The 26,017-nt window shown below is 35.6% G+C and overlaps 1 protein-coding gene across 4 annotated transcripts in view; it reads left to right on the top strand.

Annotated features, from left to right (window-relative positions):
• ANKIB1 (ankyrin repeat and IBR domain containing 1) overlaps positions 1-26,017 on the top strand; it is a 153,333-nt gene that overhangs the window by 76,187 nt on the left and 51,129 nt on the right. For 3 of the 4 annotated variants that reach the window (XM_023226683.3, XM_023226681.3, XM_023226682.2), the window contains exons 4-5: positions 3,775-3,957; positions 12,269-12,386. In XM_023226683.3, coding sequence (XP_023082451.1) covers positions 3,775-3,957; positions 12,269-12,386 — 301 coding nt within the window. The remainder of the gene's footprint in view (positions 1-3,774; positions 3,958-12,268; positions 12,387-26,017) is intronic. The other variant, XM_023226684.3, reaches the window with a different exon arrangement.

Below are 26,017 nucleotides of genomic sequence, written 5' to 3'. Positions count from 1 at the left end.
CTGTGTTCAAAGAGATGAGAACAAGAAGTAGTGCCTATGAGGGAAACACAAAAAAATAGAGAAATAAAAGAACCAAGATGATACAATGTCAAAGAAGCAAGAGAAGAATTTCAAGGAGAGGAGCTGGTCAATCGTGATGTGCTGAAGAAAAGTAAAGGAATTGGGGGACTGAGAAACGCTGATGGATTTAAGAGTTAAGAGGTATTAATGACTTTCTGGAATATTGTTTCAGTAAAGTAGTCCAGGCAGAAGTCAGATTCCTGCGCATAATTGAATCATTTGCTGAAGAAATTGAGAGACAGTTGGTATCAATAACTAATTTGAGAAATGTGAAGGCCAAGAAAGATAGAAAATTTTTAGGAAAGTAACTAGAAGGATAGCAGGATTAAGTTATCATCCTGAGTAAGTCAATCCAGAGTCACCACCCATTTAGAGGGTGATCAAAGGGATGGGGTAGGGTTTGTCTTGAATAGTAGGGGTTACCTCTCTTAAAGCCCCCTACCCCCTTCCTCTGGAACTGTGAATGGAAAGAAAGGCAGAATAGAAGAACAGATGTATTGCGATCATAATAATTTGGTTTCTTTTAAGGTAGAACATTTTATGTGCACCAAGATAGGTTTAAAACCATATTTAAGTAAAACATTCAGTCCTCCTATTAAGTCCTCCTTAGCTAATTTGAGACTGGGAAAGCAGATACTCAGTTGGATGCTTTGGTTGAAGCATTTAAAAAGTACTCTTCAGAAGCAGACATAACTTCCTATTTTGTCAAAGTAAGACACCCAAGTTTATTCCACAACACTTTGGCAGCTATCTCCCCTTAATGCATCTTTTTACTTACTGGTGTTCCTGACTTTATGCCCTAAAGGTTAGCAAGCTGAAGTACTTTTTAACACATTCTCCTCAATGTCGGGCATTATTGCTATCAGCCATCTTCCATGCCAAGGTAACATACAGGTGGATTTTCATAGCCAAGTGTAATGCTACAAACATGGATCCTCCCATTTCATAATTGATTATGAGTTTCTCTACAGGTGCCAAATCGCAGCAATGAGATACAGGTCTTTATGGTTCCCTCACCCCAACTGCAGTCAAACACATTAGGGAACACCTTGCAAAGATAGTTTACCGGTCATTCTCACTCAAGTTCTGAGAATGGTCAGCAGTTACCTTCAACAATGACTTCTCACACATCCCCTCTTCAGACACATTTTTTAACCCCCCAATGAATGAAGTCCACATTCTGGCATATCCTTTTATTAAGGTTCCCCTTACCAAGATTCTGTTAGGGTACAACTTCTTAAATTTTGTTGTCTTTGCTTTTGTTAAGGAAGACTAGGGCATTAAGTTAAAGATGATTTGTCTTGTTTTCTAAAATTTATTATTTTTTTGTGCAGTGGTAATCTGTTGCAAAGTAAACCAAATCCTGATTTTGAAAGTTATCCCAGCATGCATTTTAGAAATAATTTTCTATGACTCTAAATAGAGAACTCAAGAATAAAGTCAGCTCTTTAGTTCTGTAGCAGTCAGGAGCAGATAGTATATTTTCTATTTAGGTGTTGGTAACCTGTGAAACAGAGAGGGTAAAAACAGTAATAGATCCTGCTATGGATATAAGTCTCTGGATTTACTACAAGTTCCCAGTATTGAATAAATTAGATAATATAACTTTATCAGTTTTCACGGCAGCTTTGGTTGTACTTTAGGCTCATTGCTTCTCAAACATTTATGTGCAAAAAGAATCTCGTGGAGATCAGAATGATATTTTGATTCAGAGGCCTGGGCTTGGAGGGGTTTGGGGGATGAGGCTGAGATTCTTCATTTCTAACAAATTCCCAGGAGATACTACTGGTCCCCAGACCACACTTGCACTAAAAAGGTTCTAGGTGGTAAATAGCAGCTGATAAGACCTTGCCCTTGGAATCTAGAAGGTGGCTGCCCGAATGACAATTTAGAGCCATTCTTAGCAAACATTTTTCTGTAAAGGACCAGATCGTAAACGTTTTAAGCTTTGTGGCCACAGGTCTATATTTCATAGTCTTGGTTGGTTTGCTTATTTTTACAACTTAAAAACCACCTTAGCTCTAAGGCATACCTCTGGCTAGAGCAAGAAGCTAAAGTCAAATCCAGTGGGCTTGTCAAGTTAGCCCATGACTTCCAGATCTGGCATTGATATAAGCCCCTTGTTTTGCGAGGATTCTTAGGACTGTAGGAGAACCGTGAGGATTCCAGTTCCGAAGAACTTTATAGGAAGGTTGTGTCTCTGTTGAGGAGGGAAAGAAGATAAAATTATTTGGAAGAAAATAAAAAGAAACTACCATTTTGATTAACTCATGCGAAATGAAAATCTCTAAAAAGTGTTAATATTTAGATCATAAGTAAGAGTCTGGGCAGAACTTCAAGATGGACCCAGAATGCATTTAACTTCGATTTTGCCTACCTACTTACGAGTCAGTATAGTTTCCAGTCATGGTTAAAAACTTGATCAAACTCATGTCCAAATCCCAGTTCTACTGCTTACTAGCTGGGTAACTTTAGTTAGTCAAGCTACTTAACTATTCTGAGATACAATAATACCCCTGTTATATGGGGTTGGTAATATTAAATGAGAGTGTGTGCTTTAAAGTGTTTAGAAAACAATAAATAGTGACTGTTACTATATTATTATGAGTATGACCGAATCCTATAAAAGAATCCTATGGTCGGGCACAGTGGCCCACGCCTGTAATCCTGTATTTTGAGAGGCCAAGGTGGGTGGATCACCTGAGGTCAAGAGTTCAAGACTAGCCTAAGCAACATGGTGAAACCCCATCTCTACTAAAAATACAAAAATTAGCTGGGTGTGGTGGCGGGCACCTGTAATCCCTGCTACTCAGGAGGCTGAGGCAGGAGAATCACTTGAACCCAGGTTGCAGTGAACCGAGATCATGCCATTACACTCCAGTCTGGGTGACAGATTGAAACTCTGTCTCAAAAACAAAAACAAAAATAATCCTGTGACTGTCAGGCTGTCCATTAGAGTTGTCCTAGATATGGCTATCCTGGCATTCATGCCCTTCTTAATGGCTTTGCAGACATAATGGGAAACTTGTACCTATAGCCCTTAATAACAACATACTTAATTTCTGCAAAGCTAGCAAGTCAAATCACTATTCCATGTGTTTTTAAAGGTGGGATTTCTTTGGGTCAAAGAGAGATGGATAGACTTAGCTTCCCAATGTGGCTATCAGTAGCTAGTCCCATTACTTATTTTGAAGAATATTGAAAACAGCTTTACCTCAGTGACTTGCTCGTCCTAATTTCATTTCAGTGTTTCACTGGATAATGAATGAAACCTTTGTCTGCCATGCCAGGACATCCAGACATTAGTAGTTAAATTAACAGTATCAGCAGTGTCCTTGTTTAAGAAAGATTTATAGAAATTAGAAATTAACAAATTTAAAGTACTGAATAACTATAAACTTTTTCAAATTTTATTTTTGGACTAAGGAAAATGCTTAAGAATTTCTGAAGTTTAAAAAATCGGTTTTGGGTTTTTTTTAATTTTTTTTTAACGAGAGGAACTCATTACTGAAAAACAAGAATTACTAATCTTAAAATCAGAAGCCACTGGTATCTAAATACCTTTTTTTTTTTTTTTTGGTCATTCCAAATGCATACTGTACATACTGTTGCATTTTTGTTGTGTTAATTTTATTATATTTTTAATGTTTTAAAAATAGCATGAAATAACTTGTTTGAACCTCTGGTTGCAAGTTTTTGAAAAAACTTTTTTAGCTTTTAGTAAAACATGGAGGAGACTTGTTTGCTGAGAATGAAAATAAAGATACTCCTTGTGATTGTGCTGAAAAGCAACACCACAAAGATTTGGCCCTCAATCTGGAATCTCAAATGGTATTCTCACGGGATCCTGAGGCTGAAGAAATAGAAGCTGAATATGCTGCATTAGACAAACGAGAGGTCAGTTTTTTTTTTTTTTTCAGTAAAAAAATTACATGTAATTTTAGATTGTATGTTGTTTTGTATTTTTTTCTTCTTTAAAACTCAGTTTGTGTGTTCTTCTTTACAGTATTCTAAATATCCTGTCATCTTCATAGCCATAAAGTATAAAAATACATCTAGGCCAACCACGGTGGCTCATGCCTGTAGTTCCAGTGGTTTGGGAGGCCAAGGCACTGGAGTTCTGAGACTAGCCTGGGCTATATCAAGACTTTATCTCTACAAAAAATCTTAAAAATTTGCCAGGAATGGTGGCCAACACTCATTGTCCTAACTACTCAGGAAGCTGAGGCAAGAGGATCTCTTGAGCCCAGGAGTTCAAGGCTGCCATGAGCTATGATCATGCCAGGGCACTCCAGCCTGGTGACAAAGTGAGACCCTGTCTCTAACTTTAAAAATAAATAATAACATCTAGGAAACCTGGAGCTATGGGTCTTTTGTCTGTCATATATGAGTGTGTTTACTTTATAAATAAGGTGCTGATGTGAAATATGAATCCTATCCACTCCTCCTACTACAAGACTCCAGTCCTCCTGTTCATCAGTCTCACCTTCTCCTTTGGATTGATCGTATCAACAGACTTGCTTTGGTAGATCCCATCTTAAAAACCAAACAAAAAACCATAAAAGCAGCCATTGACTCAACCCTTCCCTAGCCCTGTCTCTCTTCCCCTTTGGTTGTAGCCCCATATCTCTTATCTTCTTAGGAGAGAACCGCTTCCTCGCCTTCCGTTCACTCTTTAACCCACTGCAGTATGACTTTCTTCCCTTCTACTCTGATGAAACTGCCCCCCGTCATGGAGTGACATGTTGCCAAATGTAGTAGTTTTACTTTTCTGCCTTCATCTTACTTGAATTCTTCAGTGGCACTTGACGCAATTGACCAATCCCTTCTTAATGAAACACTTTTCTCTAGGCTTTGAGGACAACATTCTCTAATGATTTTCCTTTATGTCTTCCCGGTCTCAATAAATATTACCTCTGTCCACTGAGTTGCTCAAGCATAAATGGGGGAAGCATTCTTGATTCCTCACATTTTCTTAATCATCACATCCAAACAGTTGGGGAATCCTGTCAATTTTACCTCCAAAAATGCGACGTAAATTAATTTGTTCTTCCCAACCTGTACTCCTACCTCTCTAGGCGCTCACCACCTTCACTTCTTATCTGAGCTACTGTAATAGTTTCCTTACTGGTCTTCTTCCTTCTATTGAATCTTTAGAATCCATATCGTACACAGGATTCAGAATGACATTTTAAATGTTATACATATCATTTAAATCATTTAATGATTTTTCATTGTACTTAGAATAAAATCCAAACTGTTTGCTCAGATGTAAGCCCTTATGTGATCTGACCTCTATACCTTTTTTCCCCAGAACACCTTGCTCTCATTGTAATGCCTAGACTACACCAAGGCATTTGCAGTTGCTCTTTCCCGCGTCTGAAATCTCCCAGCTATTTTTTGCCATTCTTTCTAAAATAGGTCTCCTCTCTTCCCATTATTCTTTACTATATGCCCTTTTTATTTTAAGTTTTTAATTCTTTTTTATTAGTAGTATTTTTGATTGAAAAATAATAATTGTATACATTTGGAGTACAGTGTTGTATTTTGGTGTGTATATACAATGTGGAATGATTAAATCAAGCTAATTAACATTTCCATCCCTAACTCACCTATCATTTTTTAAGATGAGACATTTGAAATGTACTCTTATTTTGAAATATACAATACATTGTTATTGGCTATAGTCACCATTGTGTAATAGATCTCAAAACGTATTCTTGCTGTCTTATCTGAAACTTTATACCCCCTGTTTATTTTTCATAAGACCTATCACGTGCTATGATTATTTTATGTATTTGTTTACTTGTTTATTGCCTTTCTCTCCTATTAGACTGTCAACTCCGTGAAGGGTAGAGCCATATCTGCCTATTCAGCAGACTATTTTCAGTATTTGAAACACTGCTTGCACAAAATAGGCATCTATAGATATTTCTTAAATAAATTATAACCCAGTAAATTTTTTCCTCCCAAAAGGATTCTGATTCCTCAGTGTTTAGTGCTAACTTGATTCTAAAAGGTATTATGTAACTATTGGTTTGTACGTGTTTAGAAAAATAATCATACGATCATGTTGTTTATTTTCCCCATGGATTCCCAACAATTTCAGAGCTTTATACTCTCCATATGGCCAAAAGAGCTGAGTTTGTTGGGATTAAAATTTACTTTTTAAAAAATCTTTTGTTTCTGTAGTTAGGTTATTTTATAGACAAGCTTATTCATATTAAGTACATATAGAAAGAGAGAGGGCCTGTGCCCTAAGCATTTTGCTGTCCCTTCACATGGTTATTTAATCCACATGGGAACCTTGAATGACAGTTGTTCTCTCCTCCCCACCTTTTTTTTTTTTTTTTCTCCCCACCTTTTTTTAATGAGGAAGATAAACTGGAAAATAACTGAGTAACTTGCCAGAATCAAAGTGAGCTGAACTTAATTCTTCTGACTTCAGGTCCAAGCAACTTCCACTTGCCATGTTGCCTTCTTTTTGACAATCCATTATCTTGAGTCAAACAGAAATTTTTACTGTAATAATTAGTATAGTCATTTAGTCAGAAGACATTTAAGCAGTAATATTCCAGAAATAATATTGATGTAATTAAATTGTAAGACATTTAGATTTTTCCCCAAAATACCGTCTTATTTTAATTTATAATTGAATCAGGGAATAACAGTAGGCATTATCAGTAGATTTAAGATCTAAATGGACTTAATATAACTAATATCATGTTAAGAAAAAAGTTACAGAATAGTTTGATACTAATTCTATGGGAAAAAACGACTGTGTACAAGAAGAATATTGAAGTATACCAAAACGATCATTTTGATTATAGGTAATCTCCTTTACAATTATTATTTTGTCTATTTTCATGCATTTCCTGACATTTATAATGAGTATTTATTGCTAAAAATGTAAAATAATTTCTTCATCCTGACTGTATCCCAAGTGGTAACAGTTTCTTATGTGTACTACCAGACTTAAGCAAACATACATGTATATTGAATTTTTAATGCAAAAGTAAGATCATGTCATATATTGTATTCTATATTTTTTCAACTTAACAATGTATCATGAACATCTCTCCTAAGTCAGAACATATAATATACATATTTTAAACATTTACCTATTGCCAAACGTCTAAGTAATTTATATATTTTTACCTTTAAAAACAAGGCTACAGTGAATATTTGCCTGATATATATCTTCTTTATCCAATTGTGCCATTATTGTAGTTAAAAATACGGATTCTAGAGCCAGACTGTCTGAGTTCATATCTTTGCCTGATGACTAACTTACTATGTGACCTTGAGCAGATTACTTAAACTCTCTGCCTCAGTCTCTTCTTAAAATGAAGTTAACAGTCCCTACCTCATAGGGTTATAGTGATCCTTAATGAGTTAATATATGTGTATGCTTCGACCAATGCCTGACTCATTTTCAACATTAGCTAATTGTCTGCTGCTGTAATCATGATTATTACTTCATAGTCATCATTATTGCATTGTATACACATTTTAAAAGTGTAGTTCCTATGTGTCTTTAGAAATTGGTTTGATGGGTCATAAGACTTTAAACTTTGTCAGATGCTCTTAAACTGTCCAGAAAGATTATATTGATTTACTTTTATTTCATTAGTATATTAGAGAATCTTTTTCTCCACATTCTTGCTAGCACTGAATATTATCATTGTTATTATTATTTACCCAGTTTGGACAAATAAATGGTACCTTGTTTATTTCTCTGATTATTGTGTAAATTGACTGTTCAGTTGTGCATTTTCTATGAAGTATGTTTTCTTAATGCTTTCTAAGAGAACTTTGTGTATTTTTCCATATCCTAAGTTTTTTACTTATATGGTATTCAGAAGTATAAATTTTTCTCCTTTTTGTCTTCTGAATTTGTGACTTGCTAATACTATGATCACATGTCCCTGTATTTTTCTAGTTTGGTAGATTTTTCAACGCATATTGGATTTGTTTTGTCTACTATTTTCACAATGTAAAGAGTAATACTTTCATACTCAAATAAATGCCTATATTACCTGGATGTTTACAGCAGTACTATTTATAATAGCCAAAAGGTGAAAACAACTCAAATGTTTATCAACTAATGAATGGGTAAACAAAATGTGAGATACACACAATAGAATATAGCTCAGCCACAAAAAGGAATGAACTACTAATACATGCTGTATATAATATGGATCAACCTCAAAAACATTATGCTAAGTTTAAGAAGCCAGACACAAAAGGTCACATTTGGATGATTCCATTTATATGAAAGATCCAAACAGATAAAAGCCATAGAAACAGAACTCATATGCTGGACATTGCCTTAGCTGGCTACCTGGTTAGCAGGTTTAACCTACTGTGTTCTGCAGGAGCTGCTGGCATCCTGTGATGCTCAGGCAAGAACAGCTGAATAAGGAGAGAGAAAACTAAAATGCCAAGAACTGGGGTCAGGGAAGATAAGGAGTGACCGCTTAATGTTTATAGGACGTTCTTTTGGAATGATGGAAATGTTTTGAAACTAGATAAAGGTGATTGTACAACACTGAAAGTGTTCTAGGTGTTGCTGAATTGTATGCCTTAAAATGGTTAATTTTATGTTATGAGTTTTACCTGAATTTTTTAAAATTATTTTTTATTTGAGAAAGAGTCTCACTCTGTTGCCCAGGCTGTAGTACAGTAGTGCGATCTCAGCTCACTGCAACCTCCGCCTCCCGGGTTCAAGTGATTCTCCTGCCTCAGCCTCCCAGGTAGCTGGGATTACAGGCACCCACTGCCACACGTGGCTAATTTTTGTATTTTTAGTAGAGACAGGGTTTTACCATATTGACCATGCTGGTCTTGAACTCCTGACCTCAAATGATCCACCCACCTCAGCCTCCCAAAGTGCTGGGATTACAGGTGTGAGCCACCACACCAAGCCCCCTTGAATTTTTAAAAATGTCGATGATTTCTTTAAAACTTATATTTATACCGTCTACTTTGACCCTGGTTGACTTCTGGATTATTTTGCTTATGCTAGTGATTTTACATGGCCTGCTGTGTGATTGCATTAAGTCATATATTTACGTACTTTTAAAAATTTATGTTCTGAAGGTGAAATGTATATTTCAGCTGAGTTTTAATTTAGTTAATGATGTGGACAGTGTATAATATATTTCTATAACTTCTTAATTTAGTCTTTTCCTCCAAATGATTAAATTATAAATTGGTAAAATTCACTTCTTATTCCCATCATTCAACAAAACTGAGTGACTGCTAGACGCTGTTTTAGATGCTTGGAGGAACAGAGATAATAAGTGACTACATTCTAGGTGTTTACATTCCAACAGGGAGAGAGAAACACACAAATAAGTTTAAAAGTAAGTGAACATGTAATTTTGGAGAGTGGGAACTGCTATAAAGAGATTTCTTAAATGAGGTATTTAAGTGATGGCTAGGAAGAGTGTGTTCAATTTATTTAAACACCAAAGGGAGAACAGAAAAATTAGCGAGTATTAGACCTAGGTTGGGGTCAGATTCTGTAGGAGTAGGACTGTGCAACTACATCCAAGTATATGAAGGGAAAAGTGGGCAATATGCTGCTATGAAAGCCCATCTAAAGAATCATCCTTCCCTTCCCCTCTCTTAGTCTATATAACTTTAAAAGGCTCAACGTTCTTTTTCTGGCAAGAAACTCATGCTGGACATTGCTGACTACATTAGTTAGCAGGTTTAACCTACTCTGCTCTGCAGAAGCTGCTGGCTTCCTGTCATTTCAGAGTACAGTTCAGGGTAGCCTAGGTCTTCATGCACAGGCAAGAACTGCTGAATAAGGAGAGAGGAAGCGGAAATGAAGGGAAGGGTCAAAGAATCCTAAAAACTTTCCTGGCTGTTTTTTCCACCCTCCCTCCCAAGCTAAGCTCATGGATCAGCTAATGAGAGATTGCTATTAAGGGAAATTAGAAATATCCTTTCTCCCTGAGCATCTAAACATCTTTTAAATTTTTAATAGTTACAGATACTTTTGGGTAAATAAGTGCCTATTCTTTTTTTTTTCTTTTAGCAATAAACATGTTTTACCGATAGGGAGGGGAGGCTATTTTCCTTGTGAAAAAAATAAGAACAAATACTTTCATAACGCCTTTACGCGACAACCTTTCTGAAATAATTTTTGAAGAGAACTCTTATAATAATATGAAGGTAGTGTAGTTTGTATAATAGGCTGTTTCACAATTTTTCAGTGGTCTTTTGGTAGCAGTAGTATGCACTGATGCAAAAGAGGTAATTTTATTCATGTTTCTTTTAAATTTAGTTTTTCTTTTTCTTTATGTCAGTACTGACTGCTTTGAAGGTTATTGCTGGTTTGTTTAGTCTGAAAATAGAAGCAGTTTATCTTTGCAACAGGAAAGAGAAAGGCACCTTCATTTTAATCTGTCTTGCAGAAGAGAGAAGTAGTGCCCACTTGGGACTGAGCAATGTATTAAAATGCTTCACATGACCTAATTACAGTTCTGTTGTGAAGATTCAGAGTGCATATGTTATATGTTCATGAAGGCAGTGTGTCTTTATCCTTTAAGAATTATTTTTCTTCCACTGTTACCTATTGAAGTTTAAAACTGCATGCATTTTTAAAAACTGGATCTAGGCAGATTGTTTCATATTATCCCTTCTTTCTTAATTTACCTAAAATTAAATCTTCAGATACATTATGTCAGAACTGCAAGCAAAGCTAATTTTCTCCTATACGTTACTTGCACTGTCATTCTCTAGATAACATGTTATCTAACATTCTCTAGATAACATGATTCTGGAGAATCATGATTAAATTCACCATTTTCTCTCTCCCTATTTGGTTCAACGTAAATGAAGTCGAATGATGGCTAACCTGAAAAAGAACATTTACAATATAAGACCAGGAAGTATGCAGTTGCCACCATTGGGAATATCAGGAAATATTCACTGTCATTGCTGAGGCAAGGAGAGGTACCTAGAATCCCAAGTCTGGATTTGGAATACATTTTCTAGAAGCAATGTATGACTTCTGTACTGGAATGGGTAGTACTAATTTAACCATTAAAGCATTTACTAAGTTTTTGTAGGGGAACTCATGTTTCATAAATTAGCTTAGAAGCAAATTGTATGTGATAGTTTGGGGCTTTTTAAAGGATAATTTGGATGAAATTGCAGTGCTTCTTTCTCTCTTACTTAATAGTATTCCTATATAGAAAAGTTTTGGTTAACTTTCCTTTAAAAAAAAAAAAAAAAGGTCTTACTATGTTGCCCAGGCTAGACTGCAGTGGCTATTCACCAGCATGCTTATAGCACACTACAGCATCAAACTCCTGGGCTCAAGTGATCCTCCCACTTCTCAGCCTCCCTAGTAGCTGAGACTGTGGGCATTCACCAAATTCTGCTCCATTTCTTTTACGTTGATAGGATACCCAAAACTGTGCCTAAATGAACATACATATTCATACTCAGTTGATTTGCAGAAAGAACACTGGACAATAATACCCAAGAACTTGAATAATTACTGCTCAATGGCGGAATTGTAGGGTTTTATTTCTCATACTTTTTGTATAATCCAAAATTTTAAAACTGTAAGATAAGATGGTCTTGCCCTTATACTATGATATTTTATTTTTAGAATAATAAGGTACATGAGTCCCAGCATCTGTTTTATAGCATAAAAGAGACTCATGAAAGGGCAGTTTGAAGTCCATGATAGTGGAGCATTAAAAAAGCCTTTTGAACTTTAATAACCAAATTTAAATAGGAAGATTTTAAATGATAATCATGTACAGTCATCCCTCAGTATCCGTGGGGATTGGTTTCAGGACCCTCATGGATACCAAAACCCACAAATACTCAAGTCCCTTATATAAAATGGGTAGTATTTGCATGTAATGTATGCACATCCTCCCATATACTTTAAATCATCTCTAGGTTAGTTATAATAACTAATACAATGCAAATAACATGTAATTAGTTGTTATACTGTGTTATTTAAGGAATAATGACAAAAAAAAAGTCTGTGCATGTTTAGTATAGACACAACCATTTATTTTTTTTTTCCCAAATGTCTTCAATCCACAGTTGATCCAATTCATGGAATGCAGAACTGTGGATACATAGTACTGACTATATATTGTTTATAGGCATTTTGATACTTCCTATGAGTATAATGCCCATTTAACTTTATTTTTTTTTCTTTTCAAAGCCATATGAAGGATTAAGGCCTCAGGATCTTCGTAGACTAAAAGATATGCTTATTGTGGAAACTGCAGACATGCTTCAGGCTCCTCTCTTTACTGCTGAAGCTTTACTTCGAGCTCATGGTAATGAAAGAAATGTCTTATGCTTCTGATGACATAAGTAACTTTTGAAACTTCTGAGTTTTTAAAAGGGCTATTTTTGTACATGAATACAGAACAAAATGGTTTGTTAAAAAAGCCTAAGTTGTGTTTTGTGCAGTTGTTACTTCTATACTCAGTTCTTCATAACATCTTGTATGTTGAAGTATAAACTGGCATATATCTAAGAGGAGAAATTGGAAAATTCTTTTTAGAAATTGAGCTACTAAAGCAAATTATAGATTGTCTAATTTTAGAAATATGTCTAATTTGAATGAGATTGAATGACTATTGAAGTCCATAGTCCTAGCCCTGGTTTTGATATTAATTTTTGCTGAAGTCATTCAAGTATAAAATTATGGTAGTTCAATTATATACCTAAGAATTGTGCTATTTGTATTGTCAGTTGTATTTATTTTATGTAGTAGCTGTTTCTCCCCATGAAGTCACAAAGTGAAGTCATGAAGTCACAAAGTGAAGTTAAAGATTTCTAAATATCTTTCAGCCTCCCCTCACCCTCCCTAGCTCTTTCAATTCCCACTGCCACTGACTTAAGGCTTTCATTACTTTTCATCTAAATTCAGGTGCCCAGAGTCCTAGTCTCCTGGACAATCACCTTGAAAATATATTGTCCCTTTTAAGGGTGGTTTTGTTGTTTTTTTGTTTTATTTTGCTTTGTTTTGTTTTTCTTAGACATAACTAAGTTTGTATAAAAAAATTTTCCTAAGTACTTAGTTTGTTTTAAGTTCTCTGTAATCTTTGTGACAGGCATTCTGGGAGCTCTCACATGCTGGGTTGGCTTCTGTCATTGCCCACATGATATATGACATTTTGGCTGGTTTCAAAGAAAAATATTTTCTGGTTTAAAAATATTCTTATAAAGATAAAGGTAAATGCAGAATTTAAAAAATAAAAACTAAAAATACATTTAAAAAGAAAAGTAAATGGCTATTCTATTCCAGTCATTTTGAGGCCCTAGATAAATTTCTATTCTAGTCATTTTGAGGCCCTGATAAAGATTTATAGTTAAAAATCTTTATAGTTAAAGATTTATAGTTAAAAATCTTTATAGTTAAAATAACTATACATCTTTATCATCTATACTAAAATAGAATGCCACCTTCCAAAATTTTTATATAATCTTTTGATCAGAAGAAAATTTTAAACTCCCTATTTTATCATTCGTTGATCACCACTGTTAATAATGTGGTATATAACTCTCCAGAATCACTACCAAAAAAAAAATATATGGAATATATGTATTATATATTTTATATATAATATGTATATATAGACACACAAACACACTTTTTTTTTTTTTTTTTTTGAGACAGTCTTGCTCTGTTGCCCAGGCTGGAGTGCAGTAGGGTGATCTTGGCTCACTGCAACCTCTGCCATCCAGGTTCAAGCAATTCTCATGTCTCAGCCTCCTGAGTAGCTGGGATTACAGGTGCACACCACCATGCCCGGCTAATTTTTGTATTTTTAGTAGAGACAAGGTTCCATCATGTTGGCCAGGCTGGTCTCGAACTCCCAATCCAGGTGATCTACCTGCCTCGCCCTCCCAAAGTGCTGGGATTACAGGCGTGAGACCCCACACCCAGCCTACCTTCAATATTGATGTTTCCCACAGTTCTACAATTGCCATTCTTTTCTCACCTTACATACCTGTAGCTCTTAAATTTTAATGTAAATAAGAATTGCCTGGGAAAATAAACGTAGATTCCTAGGAATAACCCCAGAGAATCTAAGTCATAAGATCTAGTGTAAGGCCTAAAAATATGTGTTGTGAACAAGCCTACCAAGTGGACTCTTCTCTGAGAAACATTGCTGTGCACATTTGTCTCGTAAAATCTGTGGCTTCAAAAACCACCTAAACAATAAAGATTATGTCTACAATCTGACTTTAATCAAGTATTCTACTGTATTTCTAAAAGCCTGTTTATTATTTCTCGCTATCTACGGATGATCACAGCTAGACTCATCATTTCTCCCATTGTGTTGATTAGTGGGCAGCAATATTCACCTAATTTTCCTAGCCAGAAACTTGAAAGTCGTATTTTAGTCCTCTGTCTCTATTATATTTGGCCACAGTCCCATTATTTCTCTTTCTAAATATCTTTCAGCCTCCCCTCACCCTCCCTAGCTCTTTCAATTCCCACTGCCACTGACTTAAGGCTTTCATTACTTTTCATCTAAATTCAGGTGCCCAGAGTCCTAGTCTCCAGTTTTACCATTCTTCTTTCACCCAACTAATTTCTCATACCGCCACTATTGTGTTCTTTTAAAATGGAAACCTGAGCATGTCATTCCCCTGCTGAAAACCCTTCACTGGCTCGCTACAGACTTAAACTCATCCAAAATTTTTAGTAGACTTTATGACACATAAAGTTCTTTACCTGGACTGTCAGTCTTCCCATTTCTTTGCCTTTCCCACTCCAACTTGTCCTTAGAAATCATTTCTTCTAGGAAACCTTTCCTAAGTGTGTCTTCCAAAGTCTCAACTGGGACCCATATAATGGGTCTATTCCCATTTTATCCCATGCATATATGTGTCATACACTTAGAATGGAATATTGTAATCTCTTTATTTGCTTCTTTTATATTATCCTTGAAGCTCCTTGAAATGGCAGCTTTTAATTTTTTTTTGTTTCCATAGTACCTAATATATATTAATCACTCAAAATAGTTTTGGAATGAATAGATAATATGCCAAAAATGTTATTTTTATATTTTTTGAAAATCAGTGTTTTTATTATAAAATTATGTTTTTATTGCCATGTTTAGAAACTTCAAAGTAAATTCTATAGAAAAAATTTTAGACCTGAGTAAAAAAATTAAATTTAGAAATTCTGAATAGTTTTTAAAAACAAAATATTTTCATTTTAGCCCATAATAATGCTTAATAGTCATAATGTAAAAAACTTATACAGAAACACAAAATACCTATGTTAGGGTTCATAGCACCAGAATATACTCTGTCCTTTGCTTGAGATTTTTAAAATGCAAGGTATGCATTTAAATATAGTGTAGAGCTGGCAGAAAAGTAGAAGCTGTTCATCAGCGGGGAGCCACTGCGTCATAGTTACTGGTTAGGGTAGGCTGCTGCTGAAACAAAAATGTAGGATTAAATACAGTAAAAGTTTCTTAATCATGTAATAGTCCAAAGCATTTTCATTTAGATTAGGTAGGATGTGGACTCTGGTCAGGAACTCTGACTGACTGGAACGTTATCATCTTAAACAACATCACTTTTTTTTGTTTTGTTTTGAGACAGTCTGACTCTGTCAACCCAGACTGCAGTGCAGTGGTGCGATCTTGGCTTACTGCAACCTCCGCCTCCTGGGTTCAAGTGATTCTCTTGCCTCAGCCTCCCAAGTAGCTGGGACTACAGGTGCACACCACAATGCCTGGCTAATTTTTATATTTTTAGTAGAGATGGGGTTTCACCAGATGGGGTTTGGCCAGGCTGGTCTGGAACTCCTGACCTCAAGTGATCTGCCCGCCTCGGCCTCCCAAAGTGTTGGGATTACAGGCATGAGCTACCGTGCCTGGCCAACAACATCACTTCTGAGGTTGTCCTGGGGGTTATCTAGGCCTACTAGTTACAGCCAGCTAGTCAGAAAGAGAAAAGAGCATGAAGGAACAATTGTGGGAAGTTTTATGAGCCACTCCTGGAAGTGGCATATGTCACTCCTGCACATGTTTCATTCATTGAGCAGAATTCAGTCATGTGGCCACACCTCACTGTCACGTGGCCATACCTAACTGCAAACAAAAAAAATGTTTCTACACTATAGCATTTTTGTGTACAGATAGCCATCTTTGCCAAAGGTCTCTACATTCAGCCAAATCATATACTGTGTCATAACTCTTAAGCTATAGTATCATATAGAATCTAACTTTACCTATAATTTCACCATAATTAAAAGAAACATTTTATCCCTATTTTTTAACACATTGTATCATTAAATATTATGAAATGATCAACTCCATTTTTACTCTATTGATATTTCCCTAAATTAATTGTTTTACAATAAGATGAAACCCAACTAAATTTTCATACTTGGCATTGATAACTTACTAAAGCATTGTTCTATATTTCATTTATTAGGGCATAAAATAGAGGCTAATTTAGGTTTTCAAGTGAGCATCTCTTCTCTGTTGTTTAGGTAGTATCAGTGACATTTGATAAGCAAATAAGATTTACCAAGGTAAGTGACGGTTGTGAGTTAGACAGTGCATATTAACTATAGTTTACTGTAATTGCTCTTAAAGCCAGGACAGGCTGTGTTTTAGAGCTATTAAACTGAACCATTAGGAAGATTTATAGATTGTATCCTTGGTAGCATTCATTCATTTTTATACAGGAAAATAGTTTTGAGTATTATACTACCTTGTCAAATATAATCCCAAGGTAATGAAGTTGATGTAGATTAAGCTGACGACATAAATATTTAGCAGTATTTATTAAATGGAGTTGAATTTTAAGAAGGACTATGTTAGGAATACAAAGGTCATTCTCTGAGTATTTCCCCAGTAATAAAAGTAACTTATGTAATTGAATATTACCTAATGAGAAAATGAATATAATTTACAAAATACGTGACTGAGGCTAATTTGCTTGTGCTTAGAATAAATTTATATTGAAGCTTTATTTTTAACTCCTTTGGAGGTTCATCATCTTCCAAGCAATTAAACATTTGTGTTCCCACATCCTCTCTTCTCATTCTGTTCTTTTCCTGGGAAATGTTACCTTCTCCCAAGACTTTTTGGAAGTAATACATTTCTCCACCCTGGACTAGGCCTCTCTTCTGAGCTCCATATTTCATATTGTATATAATTGCCTATGTGAAAGCTCCTCCAATCTATCTCAAAGCTACCTTAAACTCATCGTGTTTAAAACTAAGATCATGTTCTTGCAACTGAACCTGGTTCTCTGGTGTTCCCTAACTCCATAGATGGCAGCACCAGCCAACCAACTGGGTATTCTAGGCAGAAACCTGGAACACCAATTTTGACATTTCCTCTCCCATCCTGTCATCACTTAATTGTCAGTTTCACCTCCCCAATTTTAAACTTCGCCTTTTTTCTTCATTTCCACTGCCCTCATCTCTCAACTACACTACAGAAAAAAGAAAGTCAAAATAATATTATCAAATCTAATCATGACAGCCTATTCTTCCTATCTCTAGTCCTGATTTTTCATTGACTGCCTATCACTCCTAAACTGAAAATGGAAGTGGTTATTTTTTTAAAATCCTGCATGACTGAGCCCCTGCCCTGTTTCTCTAGCCTTATCTCATACAGTGCTTCTTCTCTAGTCCCATGCTCTAGCTACATTGACCTTTTTAATTTCACAAGGGTGTTACCCTCCCTCCTGCCACAGGCCTTTGAACATGCTGTATTCTGTCTTTCTAGAATGCCTTTCCCTCCCCCTTTCATCTGGTTAACTCCCGCTCATCTTTAGATGTTCACTCCATGCCATTTCCCTAGGGATGCCCTCTCTGACCTCCCTGACTCTGGTTTTCTACCTCTCTTTATGGTGTTTCTGACAGTGGTGATTTTTTGGTGGTGTTTATGTGTTTATTTTACTCATGTCCTTCTCCTTACTAGACTGTTAAGTTCCATGGAGACAGGAAAGGAATTATGTCTGGTTTTCCTGTCATTGTATCCCCACTAACTGACATAGTGGATGCGACATAAAAGGTTATTCAATAAATATTTGCTAAGGAGTCTGATGTGATAGAATCAAACAAATTTTGTTGAAAAATATTTGTGGTAGAAAAGACTAAAAAGTAGCATATTTAATGTCTCTCTGTATTAGTTATATTAGTTGTTTTTACTTTTATTAAAAAGTAACATAATGGAAATCTTTTAAAAATAATACTATCCTAAGAAAGTTATTTTTACTTTGTATGCCTCAAATTTTTTATATGTGACACATTTTAACACAGTAACCAATATTATTCTTATTAAAGGTCTTCACATAACATCCTAAACATTTTTCAACAGTTATTATAATGACCACTTTTAATGACTGTATATAAGAAAATTGTTTGGATGTGCTAAGCTAAAGCAATTTTGGGAGATGGCACTCATTCTTGCATTCATTTGTGATTACTTTATTCCAAGGATAAATTTTTAAGAGGTAATAGTACTTAATGCTGTTATTATTGAATTCCTTATGTGTTGTAATGCATTACAGAGACTTAAAACAGTTAGAATCAAAGTGAGTATAATTATCCTGTATTTTGCTCAGTTAAATAAGTAACATCTGGAATTTGAACTCAGGACTTCCTGGTTCCAAAGGTTAATCTTTGTACTATGCCCCATTGCTAACATTTTGAGTGGCAGCAATGAGAAAATCTGAGGAACTATATGGGGCATGTGTTCCAAATGTAGTATACTATCAGACAGATTCTAGAAAATTATCTTACAAAGAATTGTTTCCTGATTTAGGTATGAAGAAATATTTTTTGAAAATAATTTTGAAATAGTAAAATAAGAGAAGAACAAAGTAAAATAAATAAAAATGAACTTTTCTATAGTTGTTATTTTCAAACCAAAAATGGCTCTCATGATTTTTATATGACTCTAAAAGTAATAAATATATCATCTATGTGAATGAAAATCCAGTAGGGCACAGAGAAAACATTTATAACACTAGTATGCTTAATCTACATATATTTTATAATATGCTTTTTAAAATTAATGCATGATATAAAGCTTTTCATATATCACTACATAATCTCATTATATAAACATACCATACTCTATCGCTATTTGCACCATTTTTTTCTTTTTGCTATTGTAAACAGTGCTGTGATTAGCATCCTTCAAATATGCCCTTGTGTACCTATCCATTAATTTACTTAGGATGAATTTTTAGCAATAAAATTACAAGTTCAAACAATAAGCTCTTAATTAAAACTGTACATTTCTCATTTAAAGTCCAATGTATTTTCATGGTTCCTGTACATTTGTATTTCTTTTGTGATTTGTCATTCATATCTTTTTTACTTTTTTTTCCTGTTGAGGCCAAAAATTTGTATGTTGTATTTTCTTTATCATTCATTTTTAAATATTTCAAAATTTCCCTTTCTGCATTGCCCCATCAGTTATTTAGAATATTATAGTCTAATGTTCAGATATTTGAGATTTTTCTGGATGTCTTACTGTTTTCACTTCAGTTTTACTGGTTAAGACTTTCAGTCTTTTGGCTGGGCACGGTGACTCACGCCTGTAATCCCAGCACTTGGGGAGGCCGAGGAGAGCGGATCACGAGGTCAGGAGATTGAGACCATCCTGGCTAACACAGTGAAACCCTATCTCTACTAAAAAATACAAAAAAAAAAAAAATTAGCCAGGTGTGGTGGTGGGTGCCAGTAGTCCCAGCTACTCAGGAGGCGGAGGCAGGAGAAAGGCGTGAACCCGGGAGGCGGAGTTTGCAGTGAGCCGAGATAGCACCACTGCACTCCAGCCTGGGCGACAGAGCGAGACTCCATCTCAAAAAAAAAAAAAAAAGATTTCAGTCTTTTGACATTTGTTGAGACTGGTTTAAGCATATAGTCTGTCTTGATGACTCTATACCATGTGCATTTGACAAGGATGTAATTGTGAAGTTGTTCATCATAGTGTTCTATAAATGTTAATTAAGGTCAGTGGTATTCTCTAAATTGTCATTGTTTTTACTAATAAAAATTAAAGACTAGTTCCATCAGTTGAGAGGGGAATGTTAAAATTTCTGTTTATGAATGTGGATTTGCATATAGCTCCTCCTTAATGGTGTCAGTTTGCTTAATCTATTTTGAAACTCTGATATTAGGCTCATATACATTTATAATTATGTCTTTCTGACTCTTCTCACCATGAAATATTCCTTATCTTTTTTTACTATTTTTTCTTTATCTGATATTAATATAGCACTTCAACTTTTTTATGCTATTTGCATGTCTTATAAATAGCATATGGTTGAGTTCTTTCTTTATCCATTCTAATAGACTGTTTAGTCCATTTACATTTAATGTAATATTGCTGTGGTTGGATTTAGGTCTTCTATTTCACTGTTTGTTTTCTGTTTGTCTCTTATTTTTTGTTCTCTGTTTCTCCTCTGCTGTCTTTTAAATTAGTTGAATAATCTTGGCATTTGATTGTAATTATCTGTTGGATTTTTAGCTAATTCTTCTTAGCATTTTATTCTTTAACATGCTGCTTTCTGGGCTGTTGTATACATTCTTATCATTTTATAGTCTATTTAGAATTAGTGTAGTACCACTTCCCATAAAATGTAAGAATCTTCTTGGTTTTTTTTGAGACGGAGTTTCGCTTTTGTTGCCCAGGCTGGAGTAATGGAGCGATCTCAGCTCACTGAGCAGCCTCCGCCTCCCGGAATTCAGGCGATTCTCCTGCCTCAGCCTTCCTGAGTAGCTGGGATTACAGGCATGTGCCACCATGCCGGATAATTTTGTATTTTTAGTAGAGATGGGGTTTCTCCATCTTGGTCAGGCTGGTCTCGAACTTTAGACCTCAGATGATCCGCCTGCCTTGGCCTCCCAAAGTGCTGGGATTACAGGCGTGAGCTACGGCGCCCTGCCCAAAATGTAAGAATCTTGCAACTATATATGGGTACATTGCCCCATCTCTTATGCTATCATTATTATAGTACATAATCACAGATATCACAATGCAGTGTCATAATTTTTGCTTTAAACAGCCATATGTGTTTTAAATAAACTAATCTGTTTTTTTTCTCTGTTCTTCAGATTGGATCATTTCTGTCTCCAAGTTCACCAAATTTTCCCTCTGATCTCTTTTTTATCTCCTCTAAACTGCTGTTAAGCCAACACAGTAAAAATTTTTTTTAGAATTGGTTTTCAGTTCTAGAATTTACACTTGGTTCTTTTTTATGGCTTTCATTTATTTACTTAATTTTCCCGGCCTTTTGTACTTTACCAACTATTTTTCTTTATGTTCTTGATCATAAAGTTATTTAAATCCATGGTGATTACTAATTCCAACATATGGATTACCTCAAGGTTGGTTTTCACTGTTGCATTTTCTGACATTTTCCAGTTTTTCCACATGTCTAGTAATTTGGAATTGGAGTATATCGCTGTAGGCGTTATATATGTAGGCTTCAGTTTGAGATTTGGAGAGTCTATATCCAGAATCTGTGCTTCCTGTGCCTCTCTCCTTTCTAGGATATCCTCCCTCATGTCCGAAGTGTTCTGGTCACCATGAATCTAATCTCAGGTTCTTAAGCTAGTAAAATTTCAAATTTCTGTCCTCATGCCAAATGTTGTCTGCCCACAGAGAAAAACTTGTAGAAATAGAAACTCATATAGTGCTTTTCAATTTTGTCAGACATTAATTCCCCTCCAATTTCTGCCTGCTTTTGGTTGCTCTCTAGTGTCCTCAGATAGTTGTGGTTTATATTTTGTCCACTATTTATAGCTATTATCTGTAGGAGACTTGGTCTGATAGTAGCTACTTTAACAATACCAGAAGTAGAACTCTGTTGTATTCAGAGTATCCCTTATGGTTTTCTTAAGATTACCAGGAGGGCTATCCTATCATTTGTGAATACTGATAATTGTGCCTGCAGCTTTCCCTTATCTTTTATCTGGTGTAATTACATTGGCTAGCACTCCTATGTAACATTGTAAGTGATGCTTATTATTTTCTTGGCTTAAGTGGAAATTCATTCAGTCACCAGTTTGTCCTTTACTGTGTACTAAGCAGTAAACTTCGAGAATTCCAAATGGAGAAGTTGTCTAGAGCTCAGAATCATTTAAGCAGGAAATAGATTCTTGTAATGCATCAGTGAATAGATAATTGAAATTCCGAGAATGGCTTTTGTTTTAAATTAAGAATTAGGCTATTGGTTTGAAAGAGATTCTGCTTATAATGTTAAAACAGTATCTTTTTCTTACTATTTAAGAGCTCTCTTTTTAAAAATTCAGGAGTAATTTTTCAGATTGTCTTACTTTTTCCAGATCTTTTTTAAAAATGATAATATTGATTTTCTTCTTTGATACATTGGTATCATAAATTGTTTTCCTAATGTTCAGTTGTTCTTATATTCCAGGAATAAGGCATACTTGGGCTTGGGGTATATGTTATGCATATTTGGTTTCCTATTGATAATATTTTATGTAGATTTTGACATTATAATACAGTAAATGCTGTCTTAGCCCACATCAACTTAACTTTCAGGATTCCCTTTGTCAAATAGACTGAATGCTTCTGTCTAGGGGGTCTCCTTTTCAGAATTGCCATGCACCTGGCTTGAATTGCATGCCGGTAACAAACTTAATTATCTCAGTTGTACACCTTGTTGTAGTAATTACATGATATAATGGAATGATACTGATAAAACATGAGCAAATATTTATTTATTGAAATCTAAGTTGGAGGCTTTGGAAAGCCTTGATAAAGGCAAGTACATTTTAAAATTTCTCTAAATTATGCGTGAGTAAAATAACTGAAAAAAAGGGGGGAGGTCATAAAAATCTAGGCCTTTACATTCATATTTCTATCTGAATGTGTTTTAAATCTTAATCTAAGAAAATAACAATGAGAATGGACAATCTTTTGTGGGTGTAGTTTAGGCAAGAAATAGGAAATAGAAGGAGAGTGATAAGTCAAAGAAAAGGGCTTGGCCCTACATAAAAAAGATTATAGGTGTAGCGGCTCATGTCTGTAATTTTAGCACTTGGGGAGCCAAGGCAGGAAAATCACCTGAGCTCAGGAGTTCAAGACATACTTGGGCAACACAGTGAGACCTTGTCTCTACAAAAGTTATAAAAAACAAAAAACAAACAAACAAACAAAAAGGCTGGGCGCAGTGGCTCAAGGGCTCAAGACTATAATCCCAGCACTTTGGGAGGCCGAGACAGGCGGATCACGAGGCCAGGAGATCGAGACCATCCTGGCTAACACGGTGAAACCCCGTCTCTACTAAAAAAATACAAAAAACTAGCCAGGTGAGGTGACGGGCGCCTGTAGTCCCAGCTACTCGGGAGGCTGAGGCAGGAGAATGGCGTAAACCCGGGAGGCGGAACTTGCAGTGAGCTGAGATCCGGCCACTGCACTCCAGCCTGGGCGACAGAGCAAGACTCTGTCTCAAAAAAAAAAAAAAAAAAAAAAAAAAAATCTAGGCATGGTGGCACATGCCTGTAAGTCTCAGCTACTCAGGAGTCTGAGGTAGGAGGATCACTTGAACCCAGGAAGCCAAGGCTGCAGTGAGCCATGATCGCACCACTGCACTCTAGGCTGGGTGACAGAGCTAGACCTTGCCTCAAACAAAATAAAAATAAAAAATTAGTAAATTAATATATATGTTTTATTAAATGTTTGAGTTATGTGTATATAATTGTTTTTAATAATTCTACATTTTATAATTCTACATTTTACATGTCTAGTTATTTGTGCTGATAATGTCAAGGTTTTGTTTTAGAAATAAGGTTGGGTTTTGGCATTTCAGGTTTTTATAATAGCTTTTTAAAAATATCTATGTGACTTGGCCAGGCGTGGTGGCTCACGCCTGTAATCCCAGCACTTGGGAGGCCAAGGCGGGCAGATCACCTGAGGTCAGGAGTTCAAGACCAGCCTGGCCAACATGGTGAAACCCCATCTCTAAAAGTACAAAAATTGGCTGGGCGTGGTGGTGGGTGCTTGTAATCCCAGCTACTTGGGAGGCTGAGGCAGGAGAATTGCTTGAACCTGGGAGGCAGAGGTTACAATGAGCTGAGATTGCACCACTGCACTCAAGCCTGGGCGACAGAGTGAGACTTCATCTCAAAAAAAAGAAAATATATGTGTGTGTGTGTATATACATACACATATATATATATATATATGAATCTTTCCTTTTTCTTTATGCTTGTGCAAGGACACAAGAATTAATTTCTACTTGAATTTTTTTTTTTTTTTTTGAGACTGAGTCTTGCTCTGTCGCCCAGGCTGGAGTGCAGTGGCACAATCTCGGCTCCTGCAAGCTCCACCTCCTGGGTTCACGCCATTCTCCTGCCTCAGCCTCCCGAGTAGCTGGGACTGTAGGTGCCCACCACCACGCTTGGCTAATTTTTTTGTATTTTTAGTAGCAATGGGGTTTCACCATGTTAGCCAGATGGTCTTGATCTGACCTCGTGATCCGCCCACCTCGGCCTTGCAAAGTGCTGAGATTACAGGCGTGAGCCACCGTGCCCTGCCAAAAATTTTTAAAAATTTGCTTATGAAACCATGTGAACCCTATGTTTTTTAAATAAATAATTACTGTATTTTTCAGTTTCTCCCAATGTTATTAGTCTGCTTAGAATTACTACCTTTTCATGAGTTCTTCAGCTGTAATCATTTACAACTTCTTGGAATGTTATCTTCTTCAGTTAGATTTTAATAATAGGGGCATGTGGTTTTATATTAATTTGTTCATTCAACAGATTTCTATTGAATATACACTTTGAACTGGGCTCTAGGCCGAATAATGGAGATAAAATCGATTGTAATATAGATACAAGCTCTGCCCTTAAAGAAGTTTACAGTTTGAAAGACATTGCATTTTGTCACAGTTCTTTTAATTTTCTCTCTACATATAGCCATATCTTATTTTCAGTTTTAATGTGTATATGCTGAGTTTTCCTGATTGCCTTAGTTTTTATTTTTAGTTCTTAGATGTTTGTCTTTTTTTCCTGCAGTTTATAGGTTGTCTATCATTTTTTCTATCAATAGTTTCTAACGTATGATTTCTACTTTGCCTTTATGACCTTCTTCCACTTTTCTTGGGTTTGATTGCTTGTAGGGTTTTTTTGTTTGTTTTTTTAATGATGAGGACTCAATTGCATGTATTATCTTAATCAGAAAATTCTAGTTTTTTGGTAAGTGTTTTCTTTACTTTTCCTTTGAAGTGTTTCTTCTCCCTTGGCCTTAAAGAACATTAATTTGTGTCTCAAATGGGACCATTATCTTTATTTGGCCACTGAATTTTTTTTTTTAATGATGGCTTTTTTTGTCCCAAGAAATCTTTTGTGCTAATTCTGATTCTCTGTAATGCAGCTGTCTCTCTGCAACTGTCTCTCTGAACTCTGAGCCCAACCTTGGGTCTAAATAAGAAGCCTCCGCCTACCTGTTCAGCTCTTCCTCAGTTTCCTCAGGGTCACAGAGATCAGGTGTGCTCATTCGGTTCCAGTGAAAGGACTTAGCCTTACCAGAAAAGAGAACACACTATAAGCCACTGTAATTCAGTCAGTGTGGCACTTGTTCAACTCTAGACAAATAGAACATTGAAACAGAATAGTAAATCCAATTTACAGTATTTGGGAATATAATTTATGTAAAGATGACATTATAGATCAGTGGGGAAAGGATATATAATTCATTAAATGGCCCTAATATGACTGGCCATTGGAATACCAAGAAAAAAAAAAAGGATGAGGGGTATAAAGTCAGTTCATCAGTTCGTCTAGGAGACTTACATGTAAATCTAAGGACAGAGGAAAACTTCTGAGTTGTTAAGACAAGAAAACAAGCTAAAGAAGAGATAGACATATTAAAGTATATTGGATCTTTAAATTTTTGTTGTAAATATACCATAAACAAAGTCAGGAAACATAATT

The sequence above is a fragment of the Piliocolobus tephrosceles genome, chromosome 8 (genome assembly GCF_002776525.5).
Source record: "Piliocolobus tephrosceles isolate RC106 chromosome 8, ASM277652v3, whole genome shotgun sequence".
NCBI classification, from domain to species: Eukaryota; Metazoa; Chordata; class Mammalia; order Primates; family Cercopithecidae; genus Piliocolobus; species Piliocolobus tephrosceles.
Note: the sequence above shows the minus strand (reverse complement) of the source record. Positions and strands in the feature narration are given on the sequence as shown.